The sequence below is a fragment of the Mytilus edulis genome, chromosome 3, assembly GCF_963676685.1.
Source record: "Mytilus edulis chromosome 3, xbMytEdul2.2, whole genome shotgun sequence".
NCBI lineage: Eukaryota > Metazoa > Mollusca > Bivalvia > Mytilida > Mytilidae > Mytilus > Mytilus edulis.
Window position 1 is genome coordinate 63638694 of NC_092346.1, and position 27853 is coordinate 63666546.

General features: G+C 31.3%; 1 protein-coding gene across 1 annotated transcript; it reads left to right on the forward strand.

The window, feature by feature from the left end:
* Nucleotides 1-8174: 8174 nt before the first annotated feature.
* Nucleotides 8175-27354, forward strand: LOC139515370 (uncharacterized). The gene is made up of 12 exons (XM_071304937.1): nucleotides 8175-8304; nucleotides 15924-16184; nucleotides 16604-16629; nucleotides 16773-16916; nucleotides 20318-20453; nucleotides 21128-21289; nucleotides 21765-21913; nucleotides 22549-22713; nucleotides 23184-23224; nucleotides 25072-25185; nucleotides 26683-26699; nucleotides 27187-27354. Exons 1-12 carry the CDS (start codon nucleotides 8197-8199, stop codon nucleotides 27352-27354), a joined length of 1491 nt encoding a protein of 496 aa, XP_071161038.1. The 5' UTR covers nucleotides 8175-8196.
* The last annotated feature ends 499 nt before the right edge of the window (nucleotides 27355-27853 follow it).

A 27853-nucleotide genomic window follows, 5' to 3' on the forward strand; every position in this document is an offset into this window, starting at 1 on the left:
AGTCCATCCGCTCCACAGAGAGTCATATAGTTAACAAGCATATCACAACCACATCAAAGCTTAAGGCTTCTTCTGAACATTTGAAGGTCCCTATTATGTATTGGCTTCCTAAACTACACATTAACTACTATTAAAGAGCTTATCATAAACTATTGTAATAAAATATATGAACACAGTGGTATAAACGATTTTTGGAGTGTAAAAATTCTTTGAATGTTTTAGATAAATTACGTGCTTTTGATGGTTCTTTTGATTCTGTTAATAGTTTTGATTTTTCTACTCTTTACACTACACTTCCACACTATCTTATTAAACAAAAGTTTTCCTATTTGATTAAATGGTCGTTTGGTAAAGCTGAATGTAGATATATTTGCTGCAACTCATTTAAAGCCTTCTTCTCTAATGAGAAAGATAAATATGCTAGACATACTTACTGGAGGTGTGATGAGATGATTGAAGCTGTTAATTTTCTCCTTGATTATATTTATGTACGTTTCGGCAACAAAGTTAATCGACAGGTTGTAGGTATCCCACAGGGCACTAATTGTGCCCCTTTAATAGCAGACTTGTTTTTGTACTGTTACGAATCACAGTTCATGACTGAACTCAGTAAAGACCCGTCGAAATTTCATTTAATTGATAAATTCAATAACACTTACCGTTATCTTGATGATATTTTTTGGTTAAATAATCAAGAATTTTCTCAATATACTGCGGAAATTTACCCCAAGGAACTACTTTAAATAAATCAAATTTATCCGGTAATAACTGTCCTTTCCTGGATTTAGATATTTCGGTTTTAAACGGGAAGCTCCACACTAAAATTTACGACAAAAGAGACGATTTTTCGTTCCCTATTGTTAATTTTCCATTTTTAGATGGTGATGTTCCTTTGGCACCATCTTACGGTGTTTATATTTCATAAATTGTTCGCTATGCCCGTGTCTGTTGTGAAGTTTTTTTATTTTAACGAACGCAACCTATGTATTACTGGTAAATTATTAAACCAGGGATATCGTTACCATAAATTACTTAATTTTTCCATAGATATAAAAATTTGATTTTGAAGTTTGGTTGTACCTGTAGAAAACTTATTTCAAACGGGATAGCACATCCTCATTTTAAAGAAAATGTTGTTAACCGTGCCCGGAAATTTAGAAATGATCCATGTAAACCTGTCGCTCTTTTCAATAAACTTATTCTAAAAGGTTACCTATTCAACATTGTAATTAGATCATTGAATATTGTTTTTATTGATATAAATATTGATTTTGTTATCAGTAAATTAAAAGCTAACTAAATATTACTAATTTGTTATATGCATATACATATTCATGGATCTACAATCTGTCGATACCTGTAACTTGGCATTGCACAAGGTCATGTTTTTCTCAAACAAAACAATTCAAACGAGAAAACTAACGGCCTAAAATATGTACAAAAAATAAACGAAAAAACAAATATGTAACACATAAACAAACGACAACCACTGAATTACAGGCTCCAGGCCCGGATCCAGGGGGGGGGGTCCGGGGATTGAACCCCCCTTTTTTGGACGATCAATGCATTTGAATGGGGACATGTAGTTGGAACCCCCCTCCCCCTTTGTCCTGGGTTAGGAACCCCCCTTTTTTAAATGGCTGGATCCGCCCCTGGGCTTCTGACTTGGGACAGGCACATACATAGAGAATGTGGCGGGGTTAAACATGTTAGCGGGATCCCAACCCTCCCCTAACCTGAGACAGTGGTGTAAATGGTCTTTTTGCTAGATTCTTTTAGCAGTAGGGCCACTATATTTGGTTATGAAATGATTGCAAGGTGTAAATGCCTGTCTGATAGGTTTCACCTAACCTTGACATCATACTGCATGATTCAATGTTTAATATATCTGTCTGGGAGTTGAACTTGTTTACATTAATTATTGATAATGTTTATGTGGTACTGGTTGTTAAACCTTCATATTACACACTTTCAACATAAATTTAGTCGTAAATCAAAATATGCAGACATTTCAGCATGTGCACTCTTGTTGTTTTAGAAGAACAGAGGGCAATGTCACATCGACGATAAATTGATTGACCTTATTGGATGACTATTGTTATGAATAAAGTACATGCTTGGAAAAAAATAAATCCTGGACAATATCTGCTGAACTTGAAATCAGAACTTTACCAATCGTAAGCATAACTGCTTATTATCTTGAAAAGTGTTATATCTCACAGAACATTTTAAACAAAATATCAGTAGTTCAAAGATCAAGAAATCACCGAAGTTGTCTTGAAAGGAGATATACAAAAAATGAATGCTACAAAAATGAAGATTTTATTTCTAATACCAATTTATTATCCATTATATGGCAAACGCTTAATCAACACGACAGCTATGACTAAGAAAAGCTATTAAATGTTAAAAGTGTAAATAAGCGTGAATTACTGGTTTTTTTTTGGTTTTTTTTCGACCGTTATTTATTTACTTTCAATTAATAAAAGTCTTTAAAAAAGTTTGCTATTTTGAAACAGAGTAGCGTACATCCTTAATCTAGATTTAGTTTAGAAAGTTCAGTATCTATAAATCTAACCATAGATTTAATACACAACAAAATATTTCGTCTCTCTTGTAAATCTTTTCAAAAGAATTTCCGGTGAAAAATCTAGAAAAAGATAATTGTTGTTGGTTACATTAGATTTCTTAAAAGAAATTGCATCTAGTTGACAGCAAGTGTCAAGGATTTTTTTTAATTAAATGGAATTCATAAATATCTTTTTTAACGCATCGTTGTAAATATAATGGAATTTGATGCGACTGATACAAGTGAGAGGTTTAGCGCTATAAAAACAAATGCCTGTACCAAGTCAGGAATATGACAGTTGTTATCCATTCGTTTGATGTGTTTGAGCTCTTGATTTTGTCATTTAATTAGGACTTATATCTAGAAATTGACTATGAGGGTCGGTTGAAAAAAAACTTTTCGACCAAAGAAATGATTTCAGCTTCCCAATTGTAACCTTTTCATATTTAAACCAAGAGATCCAAATGGTGAAGTTGCAATCATCACTTCGTAAATATTACGGACGTCATCACGAGTTGGTTGAACGTTATGGAATATTCGTTAAATAGATGATATCGGATATGTTCCTTATTTCGTAACTACAATCACCTTCCCTCTTCACAAATGTGACCTACCGAATTAGACTATGTACCGACTTTGTAACAATATAAGCAACATGACGGATGCCACATTTGGAGCAGGATCTGCTTCCTCTTCCGTAGCACCTGAAATCATCTCTCTAGTTTTTGGTGGGGTTTGTGTTGTTTTTGTACCCCTATTTGTGACATTTTGTTCATGCATCATTGTCAATATAATGGAAATTGGTGCGACTGTCGTACAAGTGATATGTTTAGCGCAGTTGTTGTCCATTCGTTTGATGTGTTTAATCATTTGATTTTGATTTTGCCATTTGATTAGGGATTTTCCGTTTTCAATTTTCCTCGGAGTTCAGTATTTTTGTGACTTCGTTGCGGGGCCATAAAAAATATTGAATACTAGTACAAAATCTTGGTTTGTGATAAGAAGATACAAACATAGCAAAACAAGAGTTTTTTTTCCTAAAAAAAACCAGCTTACTTATTCGAACCAATGTAACACAACACGATAGTTAGTAAACATCATAGTTTTATAACATTGTTGTATTAACATCAAAGAGTATTTCAAGTGAGAGGGTTGGCTAGCTATAAACCAGGTTTAATCCACCATTGTCTACATAAGAATAAACCTATACCAAGTCAGGAATATGACATATAAGTGTTACCCATTCGTTTGATATGTTTGGGAGTTTGATTTTGCCATTTGACTAGGGAATTTCTGTTTGGAATTTTCCTAAGAGTTCAGTATTTTTGTGAATGTACTTGGTCGAAGTTGTGGTCAACTGAGTCAAAATTATATGTGTTTCAAAAAAAGTTTTGTAACCGCGGAGAAAAACATCAGTATAATATTTCCCAAACTGCAGAGTTCAATGTCCGAGTTCAATAGTTGACAATCCCCAGCAATTTGAGTATATCTTTTGAACACCACCATTAATTTGTCAAATTCTATTTTTTCCCAATTGTAATTATTAAAATGTTTTCAATTGTTACAGATCAAAGAAATCCTCTCTCAGGGTCTATAATAGGTCTGGAGTGCCCACATTTATTTTGTTTAAATTCTTTGCTTTGAAGAACCGAACACATCATTTTAAATATTCATGCTGGTTGTTCGGCGGTATATTACTGAGTATTTCAAAAAGTAAATACACAATCATGAGAAGGAAAATTGTTCTAAAGATATAAATAATTATCCGTCTCTTTAAACAAGTACAGATAATCATTTATCAAAATTCAAGATAGATCGGTATAAAAATTACATTACACATCAAACAATTTTTATCATTGTAACAGACAAATTTAAAAAAATCTAATTGTTTACTAAAAATCTAAGGTAAGTGAACTAGTGACCAATATAATTAGATGAAAAATTTCTTTCTCAATAATATGTGATTATTTTATTATTAACTATTGTCCTGGCAAATATACTTGATCTTTGGTATTTGAACAAACAAATTCATTCATTTCACAAACATGTTGTTTATGTAGGTATCTTATTTTCTAACATGTTGGCAACTCACGTCTTTTTCAATTGTAAAAGTATCAAAGTCTAACTAAAATTATACACACTATTTCTAAATGAAACTTAGTTTAAATTTTAGGTCGTCTAACATATCATTTGTTCAAATATATAGGATTGTATTCCCTGTTATTTACATTATAGATTCAACTTATATTTGGTATAACTGATACTATGTGAATTTCGATTACAATGATTTATATATGAAGGCATTCGATTGATACAATTTTGTTTCACAAATTGTAAAATTGGCAGAGTTCTCGCCAAGCAAATGTATTTTAGAAATTATGAAATATAGAAACAAATTGACCAAATCTAAATCCCTACATGTTTTTATACACAACCACCGCAAAAATAAATAAAATGACAAGCAGCAAGCAGAACAATAAATACTCATATCTAGATATTTTTTTTTTATCCTGGTAAGTGTGATTTCAGTAGTATCCTTTTTAAATCATTATCCAATCTTTCTAAATCCCCAATAGTACAAGATCCATGTGTGTACTTTGAGGTTCTGACAGTAATCTGTCTTATTTCTCGCATAAATAAAGGCAACAGTAGTATACCGCTGTTCAAAAATCGTAAATCTATGGACAAAAAACAAAATCGGGGAAACAAACTAAAACTGAGGGAAACGCAGAAAATATACGAGGAGAACAACGACACAACATTCAAATGTAACACACATAGCAACGGACTAAGCATTAGACAAAATCCGATGAGAATAACCAATATAACATAACGTCTTATAGTAATGTGAATTTACACACAAATATAGGAGAAAACAAACGACACAACGGAAACACAACGTAAAAATGTTACACACACAGAAACGAACACTATGATATAACAATGGCCATTTTCCTGACTTGGTACAGGACAATTTTAAAGGAAAAAATGGTGGGTTGAACCTGGTTTTCTGGCATGCCAAACCTCGCACTTTAATGGCATTGTTAAATTTAACATTAAAATGACAACATAATAATACAGGACTTCAATACAAATAAATAGGAGAACGTATTAGGCAAAGAAAAACATGAATAATAGATAACAAAAGGCATCAGGTTTAAAATTCAATACGTCAAAACCGCGTCTCGCTCATTTTGAAGTTCATGCGATTCCCTCAGTTTTTGTTAATTACTTTTTATGGCGGTTCGAGATTTCAAAATCAGTAAACTACAGTTAATAATTGTCATTTGATAGTTCAGATTGCAAATTTTATAATGTATACATTTTGGGTATTCGTAATGAAGAATAAAATAAAAATTATTATAAAAATACCCTTAGCAGCATACGAGATGAATATCAAATTGATATTATAAAAATCTGTAAAATTGTTAAAGAATGCTTCAATAATATAATTATAATGTTTATAAGTTTATAACGGTTCGTGTGTTGTTGGTGTAAATATAAGGATTAAGTATAAGTAAATGTACACTAATAAACACATTTGGGAATCCAAAGATCAGAAAAGTAAACGGGTTTGTGTCAATATGTAGCATATACATACCTACTTTATGTTTGAAGAATACTTCATTATTTAAATAATAACAACTTCTACTCTTTTGAATATGTTTCTAAATATCGATAAGACATACAAAATGTAGCATGACACCCAAAAATCTTGCTTTCTTTATTATTATCATTTTCTTATGTATCTGATCTTTTATTTAGACATTTTAGATTTATATTATATTATATCGTTTTTTGTCGGGGTTTCGAAAAAAGTAAAATACATCTACTTATATTATTTTTGCGAGTTTCTAAACTAAAGAATGACATTCAATTAACATGTATAAAGTAAAATCACAAAAATACTGAACTCCGAGGAAAATTCATTCGGAAATTCCCTAATCACATGGCAAAATTAAATGACAAAACACATCAAACGAATGGACAACAACTGTCATATTCCTGACTTGGTACAGGCATTTTTAAATGTTGAATCTGATTTTATAGCGCTAAACCTCTCACTATTACGACAGTCTCATCAAATTGCGTTATATTTATAACGATGTGTAAACAAAACAGACATAATAAATAAAATAGTCAAAATATGGGTACAGCAGTCATCACTGTGTTACAATCTTAAATCAAACAATTTTACAAAAAAGCACACAAGCATCTATTAAATTTAAAACACATTCGCTTCGCGTGTTACTTCAATTTCTTGTTTCCTGAAAATGCTAATACTTTGAACATATTAATACTATTTCATTGATAACATATACTTGTTATCCTTTATTATTTTAGCTCTGGTATGAATATCTCTTACTTCAATGTGAGATCAATTAAAACAATAAATAATAGTACTAAGTCATTTATTTTTGCAGAAAATAATTGTCACCTTGAACAACGTGGGGGAAAAACACAGGTCCATGTGGAATATCTTGTTCAACTTCAAATATCGACTCACTAACAACTCAAATAAAATTTCAAAGTAAATATTTGAAAAAAGTAGATGTAAACACCACATTAAAAACAAGTTTTAAATTAATTATTATTTGACATCTCTAAATAACAATCAAGATCATGAACAAGGAGACAACAATTAATGATGACTGGAACGAAAATTGACAACTTTGCAATCAGATATTTTTGTGTTAAAGATACATAAACAATACAATATGTAGAGTACCTCTACACAATATTGTTTCTTTTATTAAGAAAATATACAGTTGTTAACAAATAGTTCGTTTCTGTGTTTTTGGCGTTTATTTGGGTTTTTTTTGCACTTCAGTGTTTCTGTTGTTCCGTTGTTTCCTTCGTTTTTAGCTTGGAACCCAGATTTGTTTTCTCTCAATCGATTAATGACTTTTGAACAGCTGTAAATATTTCAGTGAACAAGTAATAGTATAATTTTATTAATTTATTCAATTGCATTTTCATTTTACCGACTGATCTTTCCCAAAACTAAATGATTTTTTGTCAAAGTAATTGCTATACAGTTCACCAAGCTATCATTCGTAAAGTATGTATATAGAGAAAGATGACAGGAACTTGTTAAGGCAATATAAAATATAAATAAGATATTTATGATATAATCATAAAAAATCGCAGAATATTACTAAAAAAATATATGCATTCGCTGTTTTTATAATGTTTTACTACGTAAAGGGTATGTCGTATTGTTTTAAAAACATAGTTTTATATATACATACGATTAGCCTGGTTGTGACAATTTTAAGCTTTGTAAAATAAACTTCAATAAAGAAAGTTATAAATGAAACAATTTAAAATATTCTGATTGAAAAAAGAAAGGTCAAAATTTACAATAAATGTTGTTGCAACATTTAATTAATGAGTAAATTTTTGACAAGTAAAATCCTAATATTGTGTCCATTTTAATCCATTATTAATATTTCAGAGGGTAATATTATCTCAGTATTTATACTTAAGTTTATAGTTTCTGGGTGCTTTACACTTAGTCGGATGTAGTGTAAAATTCCAATTGCACATTGAAATCTCCATGTACAACAACAGGAGGATATTTATAACGTATATCATGATCATATGTTTAAAAACAACTATAACCAATGGAGCCAAAGGTTGTCCTGTTTCTTGGAATAATTCCAAACTTACTCTTTGTAAAAGCATCTTTTCTCGGTGGTACGATAAGCTGGAGAGTTATTCCTCATCATAATGTAAGTATAGATGGGACAAATTGATAAATTATGAAGTTGTATGTAACATTTTTTTTCGCTTTTATGCCTGTTATTAAATTTTATTTAAGAACTATCTTAAGAAAGGATGACGACATGGAGGGACAAAAATTCAAAGTGGTGATATTTCACAAGCATAAACTTATTACTACTTAAACTTAAATTTAATGATATTGGTGCAACTTAATACAGTCCAGAAGGGAATATTTTGAGCAGTACTTAATATCCCAAGTCATGCAGTTCTAAATATAAAGAAGTTGTGTTCTTTTTTTTTATTTGAAATTAAGTTGAAATTTAATTTTTTTTTTATAATCCCACCTTGCATGAACAAACCAAAAAAAAACAAACATAATATATCAATGATTTATTAAAATTCTGTGCTAAGATCTGTACTTTTGTAAAAACAATTGATGAGCCATTTTTATTCGTTAATTGTTTTACAGAAACATTAATAAAAACTACGGTTCAAATAAAATATGTAAACCACCATGACTTTATCGGTGGTAAACGTCATCATGAGCAAACATCATAAGAGTGCTTTGGTGTAGTGGCTAGCGCATAGGACTACTAACACAAATGTTCCTGGTTCGATCCCCGCATCGAGGAAAAATTTCAGGGACTGAATGTTTGTCTCTGCCTTGACGTTTGAAGTGAGATTCAAAACAAACCGGACAAAGCTTTATAATATAGTTAATTGCTGCCTTAGTTTACTATTAATAAATATTGAAATGTGCATTATTATTAAGTGCAATTTCAGTATTTAGTTCAAATGTAATCTTGGGTCAGTCCTAGTTCTATCTTATTCATTCAAATGACGTCATTTTTCCTTTTTTGATGATCTATTTTACAAATTCAAATGACGTCATCATTTTTTTGTCATTTTTTACAATTTCAAATATGACGTCACTTGGCGTTGAGGTTTAAACATATTCGGATGTGTCTACATATTGTGTTGCAAATGTCTGGCTATGTATTGTATTTCAGTTGTTTCCTGTAATAAGTTAATATGTCAGTTCTATCATGTACAGCTTTTGTTTATTTATTTTATAAATTTACTGTTTGCAGAAGTATAAATTATTCTAAATGATAAGGATGTTCTGGTAACTAACAAAAAAACCTGGCCGTTTTTGGCACAACTTTTTTGATCTTTTGGTCCTCGATGCTGTTCGACTTTGTGCTTGTTTCGGCTTTCAAACTTTTGTATCTAGGCATCACTAGTAGATCTTGTGTGGATAAAATGCACTTCTGGCGTATTAAAATTTTCAACTTGTTGCCTTTTTTTGGCTGTTGTTCGTGTACGTGTTTCTTTGTCAATTGTATTCTCCAATTTATTTATATTGTAGTCCTGTGGTGTTGAGTTGTCATCTTAATGTTATATTTCACATGGCTATAAAAGGGGATGTTTGGCATGCCACAAAACCAGGTTCAACCCGCCATTTTTTTCTTTACAAATGTCCTGTACCAAGTCAGGAATATGGCCATTGTTATATTGTAGTTCGTTTCTGTATGTGTTGCATTTTAACGTTGCGTCGTTTGTTTTCTATTTTTTTTAGTGTAAATTCACATTGCGATAAGACGTGTCACGGTACTTGTCTATCCCAAATTCATGTATTTGGTTTTGATGTTATATTTTTTATTCTCGTGGGATTTTGTCTGTTGCTTGGTCCGTTTCTGTGTGTGTTACATTGTAGTGTTGTGTCGTTGTTCTCCTCTTATATTTAATGCGTTTCCTTCAGTTTTAGTTTGTTACCCCGATTTTGTTTTTTGTCCATGGATTTATGAGTTTGAACATCGGTATACTACTGTTGCCTTTATTTGACACCTTTTGTGAGTATGGTCTTTAGAAACGATGATAGTCCGTCAGAAGGGACGATAAATGTCTGACCCGTGTTAAAAGAGGGCCATATTTCTTGCACGTAAAAGACACCCTTTAAGAGCCGGCAAATGCCGCAACACGAGCTGCATATGTTTCCCATCAACTAGAGTTCACATTCAGTTTAAAGGGGCTCCTGTTGCTGATATTAGTTTTATGTGTAGTGATTGATCTAGTATATATCCCATGTACCTTTATTTGATTTCGTTTTTTTCTTACTGTTGATTTTTATATAATATAAAAAAAAAATACAAATTTTGTCTACGCTGTGCACAAAATAGTAAAAAAATAGGACAAAAACGGTGTATATTCAATATGAATATTTAGCGCATTTTCAGTCTTACTTTTGTCTATAAAATATAAAAAACAATACCAATATTGAAATATTATATTGTGTTTTTGAAAATATAATATTCACAATAGTGTCATGCACACTTTAAAATGAAGCCCTCAGGGTTACTCTTGTCATTCACTTGGTGTTTGTCAAATTGTTTTTACACCAAGTAAAAAGGTTGATCTTTTTTGTGTTTATCTTATAATTCATTGTCATAATTTATATTAATTTTGACAAAATGAATGTAGCTTTGATATAATTTATATTGTGTATTTTTAATCACAGATGTCTTGATATTTCATACCGAGCTAAATCTACTGACTTAAAGATCTTAAAAACAACTTTTAAACACTGGATTTCCTAATATAACAATTTCCAGAAAGTTTTTATAATTTCGAAGATTGGATATATTAAGCATGGTTAACCAAGATTCTTATGGCAATTTTATGTAGGTTAGGATTTTTCTTTATATTTATTAATGACTGCTCCAACAGTTTAATAAGGAAAAAGGACTGAAACCCCGAATAGTTAACATATACAATATGTCGGTATCTCAGCTCAATATCGACATGTTTTCCTGGTTTTAAATCTTTATATAACAGTAAAGTCATCTGATAAGTGTTAACTGACAAACCGATTGTGACATCTTGACTGAGTGTTATATGCATGACTGGTGATGTATGCATTGACTTAGACGCTAACACTGCCGACGCTCTCGGTTTCAGTCACTTTAGAGTTCATGTGATGCCCTCAGTTTTTGTTAATTACCTTTTTGGTCATGATTGTTACGTCTATTTGCCGTCTGCTTAAACATATTTGCTACAATCAACAAGTTATGCGACTGATCGAAAAAAAATTGACCAATAGTTATTCAATATATACATGTGGTATGATTGCCAATGAGACAACTATCCACAAAAGACCAAAATGACACAGACATTAACAACTATAGGTCACCGTACGGCCTTCAACAATGAGCAAAGCCCATACCGCATAGTCAGCTATAAAAGGCCCCGATAAGACAATGTAAAACAATTCAAACGAGAAAACTAACGGCCTTATTAATGTAAAAAAAAAATGAACGAAAAACAAATATGTAACACATAAACAAACGACAACCACTGAATTACAGGCTCCTGACTAAGGACAGGCACATACATAAATAATGTGGCGGGGTTAAACATGTTAGCGGGATCCCAACCCTCCTCTTAACCTGGGACAGTGGTATAACAGTACAACATAAGAACGAACTATAAAAATCAGTTGAAAAGGCTTAATTCATCAGATGGAAAAAATATTTGCTATTGAACAGGGTTTTCTTTGTCAGATTTCAAATTAATTTTTTATGTAGTATTTTTTGGAAAATGTCTGCATTACTCATGATATATGTAAAGTCTTCAAAATATATTAAAAACTTTACATTCTTTATATCAAACTATATTCAACACACCTTTATATTGTCTTCCATAACATCTAAATAAAACATAACCCGTGTTTACATTGTTCGTGTCTGGAGTCTTATCCACGAATATTGCAGGGGTTAATGATTATTTCTTTATTCAAGTGATGTCAAACAAAATTACATATATTTAATAAATCTGTTTATCAACAAAAATGACAAATAATCTCTTTATTTACAAACACGAATTGGGCTTAAAGATAATATCAATCACACCAATCTATCAAATGTAAAATTTTCATTTCTAAATTCGTCATATTATGTATCAAAATTATCAAGAAATGACAAATCAGGGCGAATACTTCTTCCTTTTTTTGTTGTGGTCAGACACTTAATGCATCCTAGTATAAACATGCATTTCTAACGGGTATTTTTGTGGTATAATACCTGAAGTAATAATGATGACAATTCCGAAATTGAGCCGTATTTGGCACAACTTTTTGCAATTTTGGATCCTCAATGCTCTTCAACTTTGTAAATATTTTGATATGAGCGTCACTGATGAGTCTTATATAGACGAAACGCGCGTCTGGCGTACTGAATTATAATCATGGTACCTTTGGAAACTATTGAACTGTCTTGAAGTTAAGACAAGTTGATATATGGCGCTGGGACATAAATGATCTCAGTCTATACTTTTCTTTCATGAATACAATACAATCCGGATAAAAGTTGAAAAGAGCAATAATAAGGGGAAAACGAATAGTGAGTTCGAAGTGATCTTATAAACAGTAAACGATAGCACTTCTTTAAAATTTTACGATGATGGCATTAATACCGTAGAATTGATCAAAGCAAATCAGCGTGTTTGTACATAATTTCGTTTTCCGTTCAGAAAGGGTTTTCTAAAATAGACTTAAATAGACCAGCATTATCACCAAAACAGGAGTATCTGGTATCATCCCTGTTTTTGATTCAGTTTGTGTTGCTAAAACTTTCATTTCATATTTTTTAGACTGTTGCTTCTCTCCTTTGTTTTTGGTAAATCGTTTTTGTGAAATCATGTGGCGTTTGCACCAAAAAACCGTTGCATATAAGTACGCTTTATTGCTATCACTTAGGCGTTCCCGACGGAGGATGTCGCCAGTATTCATTACTTCAGTACCGGCATGCATAAATTAATTTTATGAAGTGCATATTTTCTGTAAATTTCAAGTTCATGAATTATGTGATTGTACCAAATTAAGGTAGCAAACCCCTCGAACGGGAAATGTATGATATGGTTTCCGTGAGTAAAATGCGTATTTCGAGTAAGCTTATAAGATATATAAAGCATATTTTTTTTCCTTCTTTACATTTTGTATCGAGCGAAACTGATGAATATAATTTAAACGACTAATCAGAAATAGGAGAATAAAAAGGTTTCTTGATATAAGACTAGTCAATGCTCGAAGGCTAAAATCGAGTTGCCAAGCATTACAAAACGAAATTTCCAAAAGCTGTTTTCTTTTCTACATATGGAAATACCTGTACCAAGTCAGCAATGTGACAGTTGTTTCAATTCGTTAGATGTTTTTGAGCTTTTGATTTGCCATTTTGTAAAGAAATTTCCGTTTTGAATTTTCCTTAGAGTTCGGTATTTATTTTTTTTACTTTCCACTAGGGTCGGTTCCGCGACCAGTGTCCTTTAAATACCCGAAGGTACAAATTAATCTAATAAAACAATTGCTGCTTTACTTATTTTATCAAAATAAATACTCCGTCTGTCAGATACACCCATTAAATATGAAAGGTATGTAAAACAAATGTTGCAGCTCATTCAATCCTTTTTTTACCTTAGATTCGACTGTTCTGTGTATGTTCTTCCATTTATAGGCTCTTTTGCGTGAAAGGAAATCTGAATGATACTTTTGTAAGGGAATGGTCATTAATTATCAGCTGAGGGTGTCGGTTCAAATTTTTGACATAAATTTTTGTGTTGGCACCCCCCATCATTCTTAAAAACCAAATAATGACCCCCCTAAGAACAGAGTTTGAAAAGTTTGACCCCCTCGAAAAAAAATTCCTATCAATTATGTGATTGTACCAAATTAAGGTAGCAAACCCCTCGAACGGGAGGTTCATTGTAACAGGCTTTGAGAAATCCAGAGTATAACAAAGAGTTTTTCTTCTTGATTTTTTTTTTTCTAAAATAAGAATATCTGAAATGTGTATGTAGGACTTGAAAATTGACAAAATAAGCATTTAAATGAGAAAAAACGTATTGCTATTTAACTTAAACATCCATGTACAAAATGAAGTCATAGTTTATACATATTGTTATCCTAACTTTGAAAATGCTTATCCTTAAATAGTAAAGCTATCAAAGGCACTATATGCCAAATACGTTTATATACATGAGCATGTGTTAATTAAAATTAATGGAATGACGAAAAAAGAAGAAAAAAAACACAGAAAATTCATTAATCCAATTTATTTTCCTACAACTAATAATTCTACAAATTTCATATAGATACACTTTCAATAATGATTTCATTTTCTATAGTAAATAAATGTACATTTGCTGTCACAGAATTATTTGTAAATGAACAAGATAAAATATTTTTGAAAAAAAGAGGAAACATTTCTTGGATTTTAATTTTTTTTCATTATATAGTTATTTGTATTGCAATCCTAATCACAGGCATTTGTCTCTGAATTATTTTTTACCTTTATACCTTTTACTTATTATTAAGGTATTAAGGAAAACAAATCAGGATCCCAATATAGAAAAAGCAACTGGAATAACACATTGCAAATATCACTAATTTTTATTTCAGGTGGAATTGTTTTTCAAAATCATAAAGTGTATTGTTTTGTTTGTGTGAATGCAATGGTGCCCATTAAGTATTCTTGAAGGGGTGTAAGGAATAAAGAAGAAGGGTCAAATTAACAGAAAAGGGGAAAAAAATAAAGAATAGAAAAATAGAAAAAAAAATAAAGAATAGAGAATATTAGGGGTTAAAATATAAAGAAAAGGGAAAAAGGCAATGATAATAAGTTCATAAAATAATTATAAGATATTTGTTGTATTCTAATTAAATGGCTCATGAAGAGCAAAGTAATTTATTACAATGATTTTTATAATTGATACAATAATGTTGACATAAATCATAAATATGAATTTAACTATTTCAATTCTTAAATTTTAAACCACAGCCAGATCAGAGCCCTACACACAAAAAAGCATAACAATATATCTATTATTAATTACCAAATGATTTAAGAATAAACCAAATGATTTAAGAATAAACCAAATGATTCAAGAATATACACACCTTCTATCTCAAAAAATGGCATCAAAATGATTTAAACACTATAGAAAGTTGAATATGCATGTTCAGAACTTTTCCAACTCATTGTTTCCAGTGGTCAAAACTAGGTCAAAATGTTTCTTAATCTTTTAATTGTAAATTTACACATCCTATGGATAATGAACCATATCAGATGACTGTGATAAATAAAGGAGTGATCAGATTCACTACCTTGAGAGATTAGGCATCCTACTGGTGCTTTACACTATCAAAGATTTAATAATGACAGACACTATTTCACAGAATGCACACCATGCACACTCACTTCAATATCCTTAACAATTTATATCTCTATATACTAGTCAGACATAAAAACTTTTAACTGTGTGACCCCACCCCCCACCCATAAAAAAATTTCTTTTGATGGTAACCCCCCAAGTGGTATGATATTTTTGCCAATGACCCCACCCCCCTTAATATGCACCGACCCCCTCAGCTGATAAATAATGACTGTTCCCTAAATACCAACTAAAATTAATTTGTCTTTATATTTTGTTGTCCATTCGTTTGATGTGTTTCATCCTTTGATTTTGCCATTTGATAAGGGACTTTCCGTTTGAATTTTCCTCAGAGTTCAGTATTTTTGTGATTTTATTTTTCAATAAATAATTACTTAAATGTAATGTTATGGAATTTTTGCAGACAATACAGTTTATATGTAGGACAACATACGAGAAAAGCACAGGTCCTTGTGGGAATCCTTGTTTGTCGTCAGATAAAGGAAAAACTAAACCATCCAGTATCTTTGACAATATTTTCTGGCAATATGACAATGGAACGATCACAGATACGAAGTACAATCTTAACTATATTCTGACCACAGTCAGCAATACTCCATCATACGAACAGGGAGAAAACAAGTTTTTTGATTCCCTTGTCAAACGTATCCAGATTTACGTTAAGGTATGATATTGACATGCACTGCTTATTGTTGAAACGTCAATCTAACAACAACAAAAAAATTAAAATGCAATTTGATATATGTCATTTAGAAAGCACCAAAACAAGACAAGTTTACTAAAAATGACAATTTATTCAAATTATTCAACTTTACTACGACAATAACTGAAATTTTGATATCTTTGTGAAACAAATAAAAATTGTTAATATTTTCAGCACTTTTTTTCAACTGCTACGCTTCTAACAATGCTTTAATAGATACCAAGACCTTGATATTTAATCATTTTCACATCAACTTTACAAATGATACACGTAGGCCTTGAAATACACATTATTGTCAATATGATGGAATTTTATGCGACTGCCAAAGTGAGAGGTTTAACAAGCTATAAAACAGGTTAAATTCACCATTTTGACATAAGAAAATGCCTATTCTAATTCAAAGAATGTAAGTCATGTAACAGTTCTTGTCCATTCGTTTAATGTGTTTGAGTTTTTGATTTTGCCATTTATTCGGTACGTTTCGTTTTGAATTTTTCTTCGGAGTTCTGTATTTTTATTATTTTATTTCTTATACTCGTATGTTTTTAGGCTGAATAATATTCCATGGATATTAACGGGTACTGCCAAAGCTCCGGCTAGTGTTGCGCTGAAGATTACAGTTAACACATATATTAGAAATGATACCAATATGCCAAATGCTAGTCCTATATCTGCACTGGCACCATATATAGGGTAAGTTTCCAGTTCGTTTAAAATAGTTAGATCAAATTATTACAGTTAAATTATTGAATAAAACTGAGAATGGAAATGGGAAATGTGCCAAAGAGACAACAACCCGACCATAGAAAAAAACAACAGCAGAAGGTCATCAACAGGTCTTCAATGTAGCGAGAAATTCCCGCACCCGGAGGCGTCCTTCAGCTGGCCCCTAAACAAATATATACTAGTTCAGTGATAATGAACGCCATACTAATTTCACAAATTGTACACAAGAAACTAAAATTAAAATAATACAAGACTAACAAAGGCCAGAGGCTCCTGACTTGGGACAGGCGCAAAATTGCGGCGGGGTTAAACATGTTTGTGAGATCTCAACCCTCCCCCTATACCTCTAGTCAATGTAGAAAAATAAACGCATAACAATACGCACATTAAAATTCAGTCCAAGAGAAGTCCGAGTCTGATGTCAGAAGATGTAACCAAAGAAAATAAACAAAATGACAATAATACATAAATAACAATAGACTACTAGCAGTTAACTGACATGCCAGCTCCAGACTTCAAATAAAATGACTGAAAGATTATGATTTCATCATATGAACATCAGGCACAATCCTTCCCGTTAGGGGTTTAGTATCATACCATCATAACATATATGAGAAGAACATAACCCGTGTCATGCCAACAACTGGTTTTTGAATAAATGTGTTTAGTTCCGATGCAAAGACCCTATAAGTGAATCAATATTAACGCCAAAATATGCAATCTTTAATGACCTGACAACAGTATCGTAACTATATCCCTTCTTAATAAGTCTATTCAAAGGTTTTGTTAGTTTTTGAGGTAAATACTGACACCTTTGTGATTTATAAAGAATATTTCGATAAAAAATTGGATGTGAAATACCTGAACGTATAAGAAGTCTGCATGTTGAGCTATATTTACGAATGATGTCCTTATACCGATGATAAAATTTAGTAAATGTTTTGACTAGTTTGTGATATCGAAAACCCTGGTGTAATAATTTTTCAGTAATACATAAATTTCTCTCGTTAAAATCTAAAACATTGTTACATACACGAGCGAATCGTACAAGTTGAGATATATCAACACCGTAAGATGGTGACAAGGGAACGTCACCATCTAAAAATGGATAATTAACGAAAGGAAATGAAAAATCATCTCTTTTATCATTAATTTTAGTATTCAGCTTTCCGTTAGTGATATAGATATCAAGATCGAGGAAAGGACAGTGGTCATTGTTAGTATTAGCTTTATTTAAAGTAAGTTCAGCAGGATAAATTTCTTTAATATACATACTGAAGTCGTCATTTTTGAGAGCCAAAATATCATCCAAATATCTAAAAGTATTATTAAATTTGTTTATCAGATGTTGTTTTGATGGGTCTTTGCTTACTTTTGTCATAAATTGTAACTCATAGCAATACAAAAACAGGTCGGCAATAAGTGGTGCACAGTTAGTCCCCATTGGAATTCCGATAATCTGACGATATACGGAATTCCCAGAGCGAACAAAAATGTTATCTGGTAAAAATTCAAGGGCATATATAGTATCAAAGCATGTCTAATTGACATAGTTTTTTTGTTTATTGCTACTAAAAAATGACCTAAAAGAGTTTGAACATATATATTCACATTCTGACTTTTTAAATGCTCATTTAATTAGGTGTGTGAATTTTTTCTTAATGAGAACGTGAGGCAATGTGGTATACAGGGTAGAAAAATCAAAACTTTGAACAGATTCAAAATCACCAATATAAGCATGCAATTTATCAAGTACTTCAAACAAGTTCTTGACACTCCAAAAGTAATTAATTCCACTATTTTCGAAGGCCTTATTTGAACAATTTATTATCAGATTTTTAATTGCACCAAGTGTGCTGGTAAGAAGAATAAACAATTTAGTAGTGGAACAATGGCTTGAAGACGAAATAAATCTATATTTGTAAGGTGTTTTGTGTAGCTTCGGAAGCCAGTACATAGTTGGGACTTTCATTGTATTTGGCTCTGCTTGTAAAGCGGTAGCTAAAAGTTTATGTTTGTTACAGATGTCGTTTTCTGAAAATGGAGTCAGTTGGAATGTTGGTGAATTGGTGATTTCTTTTTTCAGAACCTCAATGTAAAATTTACGTCAAACAATAATAATGTTATTAGCAGCTTTATCGGCCGGGACAAAAAACAAATTTCATGGCTAGTTCTTTTAGTTTATGTTTGATACGAGAAATAGGTTTTTTGTGGTTATTGTTAATAGTAAAATGTTCTTTAAAATGTTGAATACGTATATCAACTATCTTCATTACTGAATTAAAAAAAGAGTCCAAAGATTTTTTGTCAGCTTTTTCCCGTGGCATGCAATCCAAGAGTTTAAATGCCTTGCTTGCCAACTTTGTTTGGTTGTTAGCTCATGCATTGTAATTAAGATTGATACCTTAATTCAATGGCTAGGTCGAGTATAACAGTCTGTTTACTTTACTAGAAAGTTTGATTGGTCAATGAATATTACATTTATTTGCAATATAATATCCATTGTTCAATCAACTCTTTTTTTTATATAGTAAACAAACTGTTACTCCGCCTCTCCATTGAAAAATATGGACTACAACAGTTAGGAGTAGAGGTGAAATTTTACCGTATCATGCGTATGTGGTTTGAATTTATAGCATTAATGGAGTATGGAGGAGATATTATTAGAACATTTTTTTATAGTATTTTTAAATAACAAAATGTTCCGCAAGAATGTTTTAATTTTTGCTTGTTAATGAATGAACAGTAATTAGTTAAAAGAATACAAAACCGTTATAATTATGATATTAAAACACATTTGTCATGGTTATAAGACGCTAAATATATTCTGAAGATTTTGGGAAGAGACACGATAAATTTAGTGCCATTGTAAACATTTGGTTCAAGAAGAAATTTCTTTTGAAAAATGAAAATAAGAAATGATAGAAAGATTTAATAATGTTTATGCCGTTTGTATGAATTCATTTTTGTTGCAGTTCAGTGTTTTTGATGTTCCATTGTTTTCCTCTTATAGTTTTCCTTGGGTTTAGTTTGTAAACCGGATTAGTTTTCTTCTCTTTATCGCTGTACGATTTTTGAACAGCGTAATACTACTACTGCCTTTATAAGGTAAATTTTAAATGGTCCTAACGACCAGATATATTGCATCTTGAATGGATCATATATCATATTACTTCAATCTTTCTGATTACCTTAGCCGTATTTGGCACAACGTTTTGGAATTTCGGGTCCTCAATGCTCTTCAACTTTGTACTTGTTTTAGCTTTATAACTATTTTGATCTGAGCGTCACTGATGAGTCTTATGCAGACGAAACGCTAGTCTTTCGTATTAAATTATTATCCTGGTACCTTTGATAACTAATTTCAGAATACAGCAAAGTTGCCGTACAGTGATCAAAATACCTGTGATTGATCCGGATGATGACAGGGTCGGTTGCAGATGGGCAGAATCCCAAGACTGTGATAAGTCGTGTACAGACCTACCACATGCTGAATTAAATCAGGTACACACAGATAATTGGTTAATTTTTCCTTATTCAAATTTGCTTGGAATTCACTGATATATTGTTGAAGTTTATGAAATGAGAAGACTTTCTGTAATTTTTCTCTTTATGAGATGTTAGACAATTCGAAAGACTAAGGGTTTTGTTATCCCCTAGAGTGACTTAGACTTATCTGGCACATTTTTGAATGTTTGGTTTGTAAAATTCTTCAACTTTATATTACTTTTGGCCTTCCAATAATCATTGAGTCAAGTGTTACTGATGAGTCATATATAGACGAATTGTGCGACCGAGGCACTAAATTATAATTACTGGTACCTGATGTGTTTTTCCTTCATAGTGGACAAAAAATTTCCAATCAACTTCATCAAAATTAGTCAAATGTTCCTTTGAACTTTGAAATGAAACAGTTAATTGATAGGAACCATTTCAATGTTTTAAACTTTTGTAAGCAATTCGCATGTGAAATTGTATAAAGTACTTAACCCACAAAATCCATGATGATTGATAGTGCACAAATTATCATGAATCAACAGTATATATAAAGAGGAATAATAAAACAAAAATTCTCTAGCAAGTTCTTTGAAGTATAGAATAAATGACGTTTTATTTTTGATATAGACTTTACATTAAATGACATGATTATTTTTGTTTGTTAAATCCTTATCCTTCAGAAAGATTGTACGATAGAGCTTGACGCTAATACTCGAAATGGTTACCGGCCTGGTCAAAAGTACCGTGTGACATTAATGGTTGACGATTACCCAAGATATGATGTTTTCATGAATAATAAAATTGTAACACCTCAACAAAAAATGAGTAGCACACCTGTACAGGTAAATATAACAGTTACAGAACTAATGCCAAAATATAATATGGATAATGTTAGATATTCACTTGCAGGCAAGAGTATAAGATTATTGTTTAAATGAAATTTTGTAATAGCCGATATACATATGTTCATTATAAGTGAAATATCAAATGAACCTGGGTTTCAGTATCGTGTATATTATGTTTTAGCGTTTTTGTTTTTGTCGCCTGTAACATAGGTTTTATTTCATAAGTTGCCTTTTCCTGTGACTATTGTGATGTAGGCACATTTGTGAATTGAACTGATTGAGACATGATGTAACTGCTTTACTGATTAAAAATTGTGAAACTCTATTTAGAGCTTGACGTATGGCATAGAAACACTCGTTTGAATGCTGTCTCATAAATGTATGTCTTAATGAAGGTAAGGATTAAAAATGACAAACACACTTTTTACATTGTTATATTTAGATGATATATTCTAATCTTTATTTCTTACAGTTTACTATACACATTGTAAATGGACCAACCAGTTGCAGTACTGGTATGAAATTCGTGGCATTGACATTACCTGAAAACATCCGAGTACCATACCCTCCAAATAGGCCAAATCTTATTAATGGTGTTTATCTGGAAACTCAAGATGTAAAGTATGTGTACACTTATTGAATTATGAGCACAACTCATTCAGTTATTAACGTTGCAGCGTATTTATGTATCCCGGTCCTTAATAAAACTTTCAAAGACTACAGGGCTTTAAGTTTTGTACACCAGACGTGCGATTTGTCTAAACAAACCGCATCAGTGGCGCTCAAATGAAAAAGGTTAAAGGATTAAATAAAGAACGAATTTGAAGAGCATTTGGGACCTTACTGCGAAAGCTTTATGCAAACACAACTAAGGTTATCTTTTCCTTGGGTAGAACATCCTTAATATGTTTAAGAATAATGTTCCTAATAAAGGTAAATCAAGAAAAGCATTTCGACATTCATTAAGTGTTGATTTTAATAACGAATTATTCAAACAAAAAAAGCAGTGAGTAAAGTATGGTGGTTAACCAGTTCAAAATTACTGTCAAATTAGTTAAATCAATTTGCAATTTAACTTGTAAAATCCGATATGAAGTCATAAAATGTGAAAATCTTGTTCCTTAGAATACATCTACCCTAGTGGAGGAAATTCCCATTTATGTATTTATAATCTAGTTAAACAAAGGAAGAAAACAAATATTTGATCTCTTAACAGTATAAGTTTATAAATATTTTTTCAATTGTTTGCTTTTTAGCAAAACATCTTTTGTGGTTAGTTTATCTAAGGGATGTACATACCAGCAGCTACCAGATGACACTAGAAGAACAAACGTAACCCGACTTTACGAGATTTGTAAAGTTACCCCTAGAGACATGATCGGTGATGCTTTATTTTGTGTCTGGGCTATGAATGGTTACGGGTAAGTTTTTAAAAAACATTCATTATTATGTATAAACACACTCATTCACATACTTTTTTTTTAGCACACACGTGTCTATTCTTTCAATATCGGTGGCACCCGATATGTTTTCACAATTATGGAAACAGGAAAACCACACGCTATAAATTACATGCGCCCGAAGCGCTTTTCTATGATTTAACTTTAACAGGACCACTCAAAGCAGAATATTTGATAGCCAAGAATTTAAAAGTACCGAAACAGTTGAAGAGTTATATAAAAAAAAAAAGCCAAATCCATCTAAGGTAAAATTTGACTGTGGGAGTTGAAAACTTACTTGAATATCAGGAGTCAAATGCATTATAGATTTAAACATGTATATCTTAAATGATATCTTATTTGAAATACAATATAATAATGAAGTTTTATGCAATCATTATTATAAGGTTTCCTTTTTTTTAAGATTTTTTTTTTATATTATTTGTTTACAGTGTAACAAGTCAACCAAGATGCGTCGATGTTATTGTTGCTGGTAAGGTTTTATGCCCCCCCCCCCCCCCCCCCCATTATACTGATATACAAGTGGATGAGGTATATAAAGAGTTTTTCACCTTTTTGTTTCATACATATGGGGTTATTTTTGGATAAGAATGTATTGATGGAATTGATGAATAGATAGATGGATGTATACCACAAATGTCTTAATTTTAACCTCGGAGTGTTCGTTCCCTATAATGTCATAGGGTGCGAAGTTATATTAAAACGCCGGTGAAAAAAAAATATGATCTTTTTTAACACTTTGATTACTGTTAAAATGAATATCATCCATTTAAGGGCATACGATACAGTTTTGATTCCATATTAAAATTTTGCTAACAATTTGCATAAAGGCTATTTTTTTCCTTATTTAATCAAATATATAATAAAAAAAATATACCTGCATGTGCTACTTTTTGAGTATGATGAGGTCGAAATTTTATGTTTTTGCTCAAAATTCGGATTTTAGGACGTAATTTTCCTTTCGACAGAAATACATAACTTTTTTTGTTTTAAAAGATAAGGGAGCTACCATTTGATATTTATGGGGGGGCTAGGATGAAAAATTTTGTCCTGCATTTTTTTTTAGTCGTAATCTCTGTCCTGCCTTTTTATTTTTCACTCTATTCGGTCCTGCCTTTTTTTTTATTAGTTTATCCTGACTTTTTTTTACCAAAATTGTCATCCTGCCTTTTTTTTTTGCAAAGTATCTCATCCTGCCTTTTTTTTTTACTCAAAACTCCTGTCCTGCCTATTTTTTTCAAATTTCATCCTAGCCCCCCCATAAAAATCAAATGGTAGTTCCCTAAACACAATCTGGTTTTTTGTTTAATTATTTGTAAATTTTGTTTCACATAAATGTCCTTTACATTTGTGCATTTTGTTTTTTCAAATCAGTCATATTTATTAAATGTTCATGAATGTAGAAAAAACATCAAAGTTTGCGTGTATATTTATCAAATTAAAAAAATTGCTTTATTTACGTTTTCGTGAAAATTGGCACACATTATCCTCTTACGTAATCAAATCAAATGGCATTAAAATAAGAGGGGTACATGAACTCGTTTTCAAGTTAAATCAGTTTGAATGATAAAAATCAGTCGAAAACTGCATCTTTTCCCGATAAGTCATAGTTTGACGTCGCGAAAATAACAATTTGCGTTAGCAACGTCATTACCTCCCCTGTAACTGTATCGTATGCCCTTAAGCGAAGCAAAAATACAGCAAAATAAGGTTGACAGAAATTTACAATGTACTGTGATGAATAACTGGTCAATACTAGTACAATGTTAGTGTATTATCAAACACCAATATCATTTAGACACCAACTGTTACAGTTCTCTGCCAAATTTTCAATTATTATTTTTCAAAAGTACTTATAGATTGAGTTTATTTATTTGCAAGACAGGACTTGAAAAATATTCGAGCGTACCAAAATCAAAACATTAACTACGTTAATTCCAATTGCAAAACGTGTACTTCTACAGCTATACACAGATGTTTGAGTTTTCTACCTAAGTCAAAACCACAAAATTAACATTCACATAGATTCGCATGGACCCTAATAGAAACGAGACTAGGGCATTGACAGGGCAGTCGTCGACAACTATGTATGAGTCACATAGAAAGAAAAAAATGTGTTATTATGTTAACATACAGTTAAATACTCTTTTTTTTTTTTAAACTTTTGTCATATTTTTGCCAATATATGACATTCATATCAACATCCAACCTAATTTGACATTTGAATTTTCAAAGGAAAATTACAATCTTATATGTAAAATGATGAGTATCTAATCTCAGAATTTCAATGCATTATAAAAAAAAACACGTTGCTTTTAGGTCGAAATGAATGTTCTGCAGCACCATGCATGGGAAACGAAACATGCTACAATCTGTTTATGAGTCATTCATGTCGGTGTGAAAACGGATACAAACGTCCATTCTGTATACAAGGTTGGTAATAATTGTTCGTGTAATGGTTGTTCGTGTAATATTTTCCAATCATAAAAGCTTTGAATGTCCCTCTGGTATCTTTCGCTTCTCTGCTTCAAGAGTTGAATTTCAGATTAATATATGTTAATTTATTTGGTTTATTTGTCAAACAAATCTATAGCAAAATATGATTGAATTTTGTCCCTCGTCAGTGATAATTTGTTTCAAAATAGTAATAATTATGATTTAATTGCGATATAACATAAACATTGTTGAATTGGTTTTTAAAAATTTCGTTTAAAATGATGCATGCAACCTTCGAAGAAAAGTATGGGAAATTATTCCTATCTAACTTTTCTGGTATGTTTTCTAGTTGGATATATAAAATACAGTATAGAATGATAGAGTAAACTAGTTTTTAAGTAATAGAAAATCAAATTCAGTCACATAGTAAGGTAGAATTCACCTACATAATTAAGACGACAGTAGGTTAACGATGTTCAAATATCGTTTTTAGACCAGAAAGAAACATATCAATGTAACAAACAAAAATAGGGTGCGTCGATATCACATATTCCTCGCGCTACGCATGCATCGTCCAACAATGTCACAATCCGGAACGAAACATAATCTGTAGAGTTTAAAATCAAACAACATAACTGGTATCCGAAGATCTAAGACTGCAAAACATGTTGCTAGTGAGTTGAGACACCGACACATCATATCATTCAACCAATTCGTGATAGTGGCTGTAAACTGTATTTAATGGCAATTCGTGGCAATTCGTTCTTAAATTCAATTGCTGTCGGGTTGACACGCAAATCAGGTGTCTGTGTAAAAATCCCTTCTTTGTGTTATGGTACTATGGTGATTTTTGTATTCTTGTTTATCTTTTTTCCTAAGGTTATTTGTCTATTTTTCTTTTTTTTTTGTTTCTTTGTTGACATTTTTGTTTGTTTTTATAGTATTTAAAATTAAAACACTATGTTGACTGTTATATCACTATTTTCGACATTTTTACCGACAAGTCCGTTTGTTTTGTTCACACATATATGTCAATATAAAGGAATTAATGCGACGGTCATACAAGCGAGAGATCGAGCCGACTATAAAGCCATGTGTAATCAACCATTTTCTACATAAGAAAATGCATGTACCAAATCAGGAATGTGAAAGTTGCTATCCATTCGTTTGATGTGTTTGAGCTTTTGATTTTGCTATTTATTTAGGAACTTTCCGTTTTTTCCTCGGATTTTGCTTTTCAGTATGTTTTTTGAAATACTTTATTCGATCTAAGAAATCATTTGGTTTTTCCCCCTCATTATTTAGGTCTCATTTTGATTACAGTTGATGTGTAATTTCTTGCAAATATAATTTACAATATTTCAGATCTTATTCAAGTTTTTTTTAGCTAAATGAGTCGTAAAATTATTAAGATAAAATCTCAAATGAATTGTATTGAATTGAGTGTACATAGTATAACGGAGTTTTATATTATTTTGTAAATATATTTTTCAGAACCACTATATATAACAGTAAGTAGTACACATTATATATTCATTAGTATCAAATGAAGCTATGAAAAAAATAACGGTTCATTTTTTAATAGTAAAATTAAGCATTTTTTTTTTATCTACACATTTCTTTAGAACTACAACGTAGCTTTAATTATTCATATGAATGCTCTATTTAAAACAACGGTCTTTTTTATTGTAAAATTGCATTTCAAGCAGATCTAATTAGTTATCAAAAGTACCAGGATTATAATTTAGGACGCCAGACGCGCGTTTCGTCTACATAAGACGCATCAGTGACGCTCATATCAAAATAGTTATAAAGCCAAAACAATACAAAGTTGAAGAGCATAGAGGATCCAAAATTCCAAAAAATTGTGCCAAATACGGCTAAGGTAATCTATTCCTGGGACAAATGCAGCATAAAAAAGGCACATTTTTAAAGAGGAATAGGCCATACAGCTTCTTAAAGGCACCAGAATTAAATTCAAAAATTGATATGTTTTAGGAACCTAAAACCACTATAACTATAGTAGCTGGGATAACAGTTGGCATCATTATTCTTTTACTACTTATTATAACTGGACTGACATGGTATCTGTATACAATTCATAAAGAATCGTCCCAAACAGGACCAGCTGGGCAAGAAACATGGGCTACAAAACCAGGAATGTAAAACTATAAACGTAAAGGCAGACAATTATTGCAACGTTTTTATTATCCATTCAGAGCACATAGAGTTTATTGGCGTTTTTTTTTGTAGGTTTCTTGTACCTCACTCTGTAATATAATGCATTGTAGATTTGTTCGTCTCTTTTGCCATTCTATTGTCTGATTTTCTTCGACTTATGAGTTTTAATGTCCCCTTGGTATCATCTCATTCGCATCTATTCGTTTTGCAAAAATGAATTCAGATGTAAAAATAAATATGAAACCATATTTAAAGGACATAACCGATAAAAATGTTTCGTTCAAAAATTAAGACTAACAACAAATACTAGCATGTAATGACAACGAAAGCTAATTTAAAAGCAGGGAAAGTGACTATGAGAACTTTATTGCCAATATTAACACATTCAGTTGCGAACAACACCAACAAATGCTTGATTAAACAAAATAAAATAACAAAAATAACGAACTCCGAGGAAAATTCTAAACGGAAATTACTTAAGCAA

Excerpts from the sequence above, each read along its gene's own strand:
- LOC139515370 (XM_071304937.1), top strand. The coding sequence starts at position 8,197 with ATGGAGCCAAAGGTTGTCCTGTTTCTTGGAATAATTCCAAACTTACTC. Across the intron at positions 16,917-20,317 it reads GCACTGGCACCATATATAGG|AATACAGCAAAGTTGCCGTA; the intron begins GTAAGTTTCCAG and ends AACTAATTTCAG. Across the intron at positions 21,914-22,548 it reads CTGGAAACTCAAGATGTAAA|CAAAACATCTTTTGTGGTTA; the intron begins GTATGTGTACAC and ends TTTGCTTTTTAG.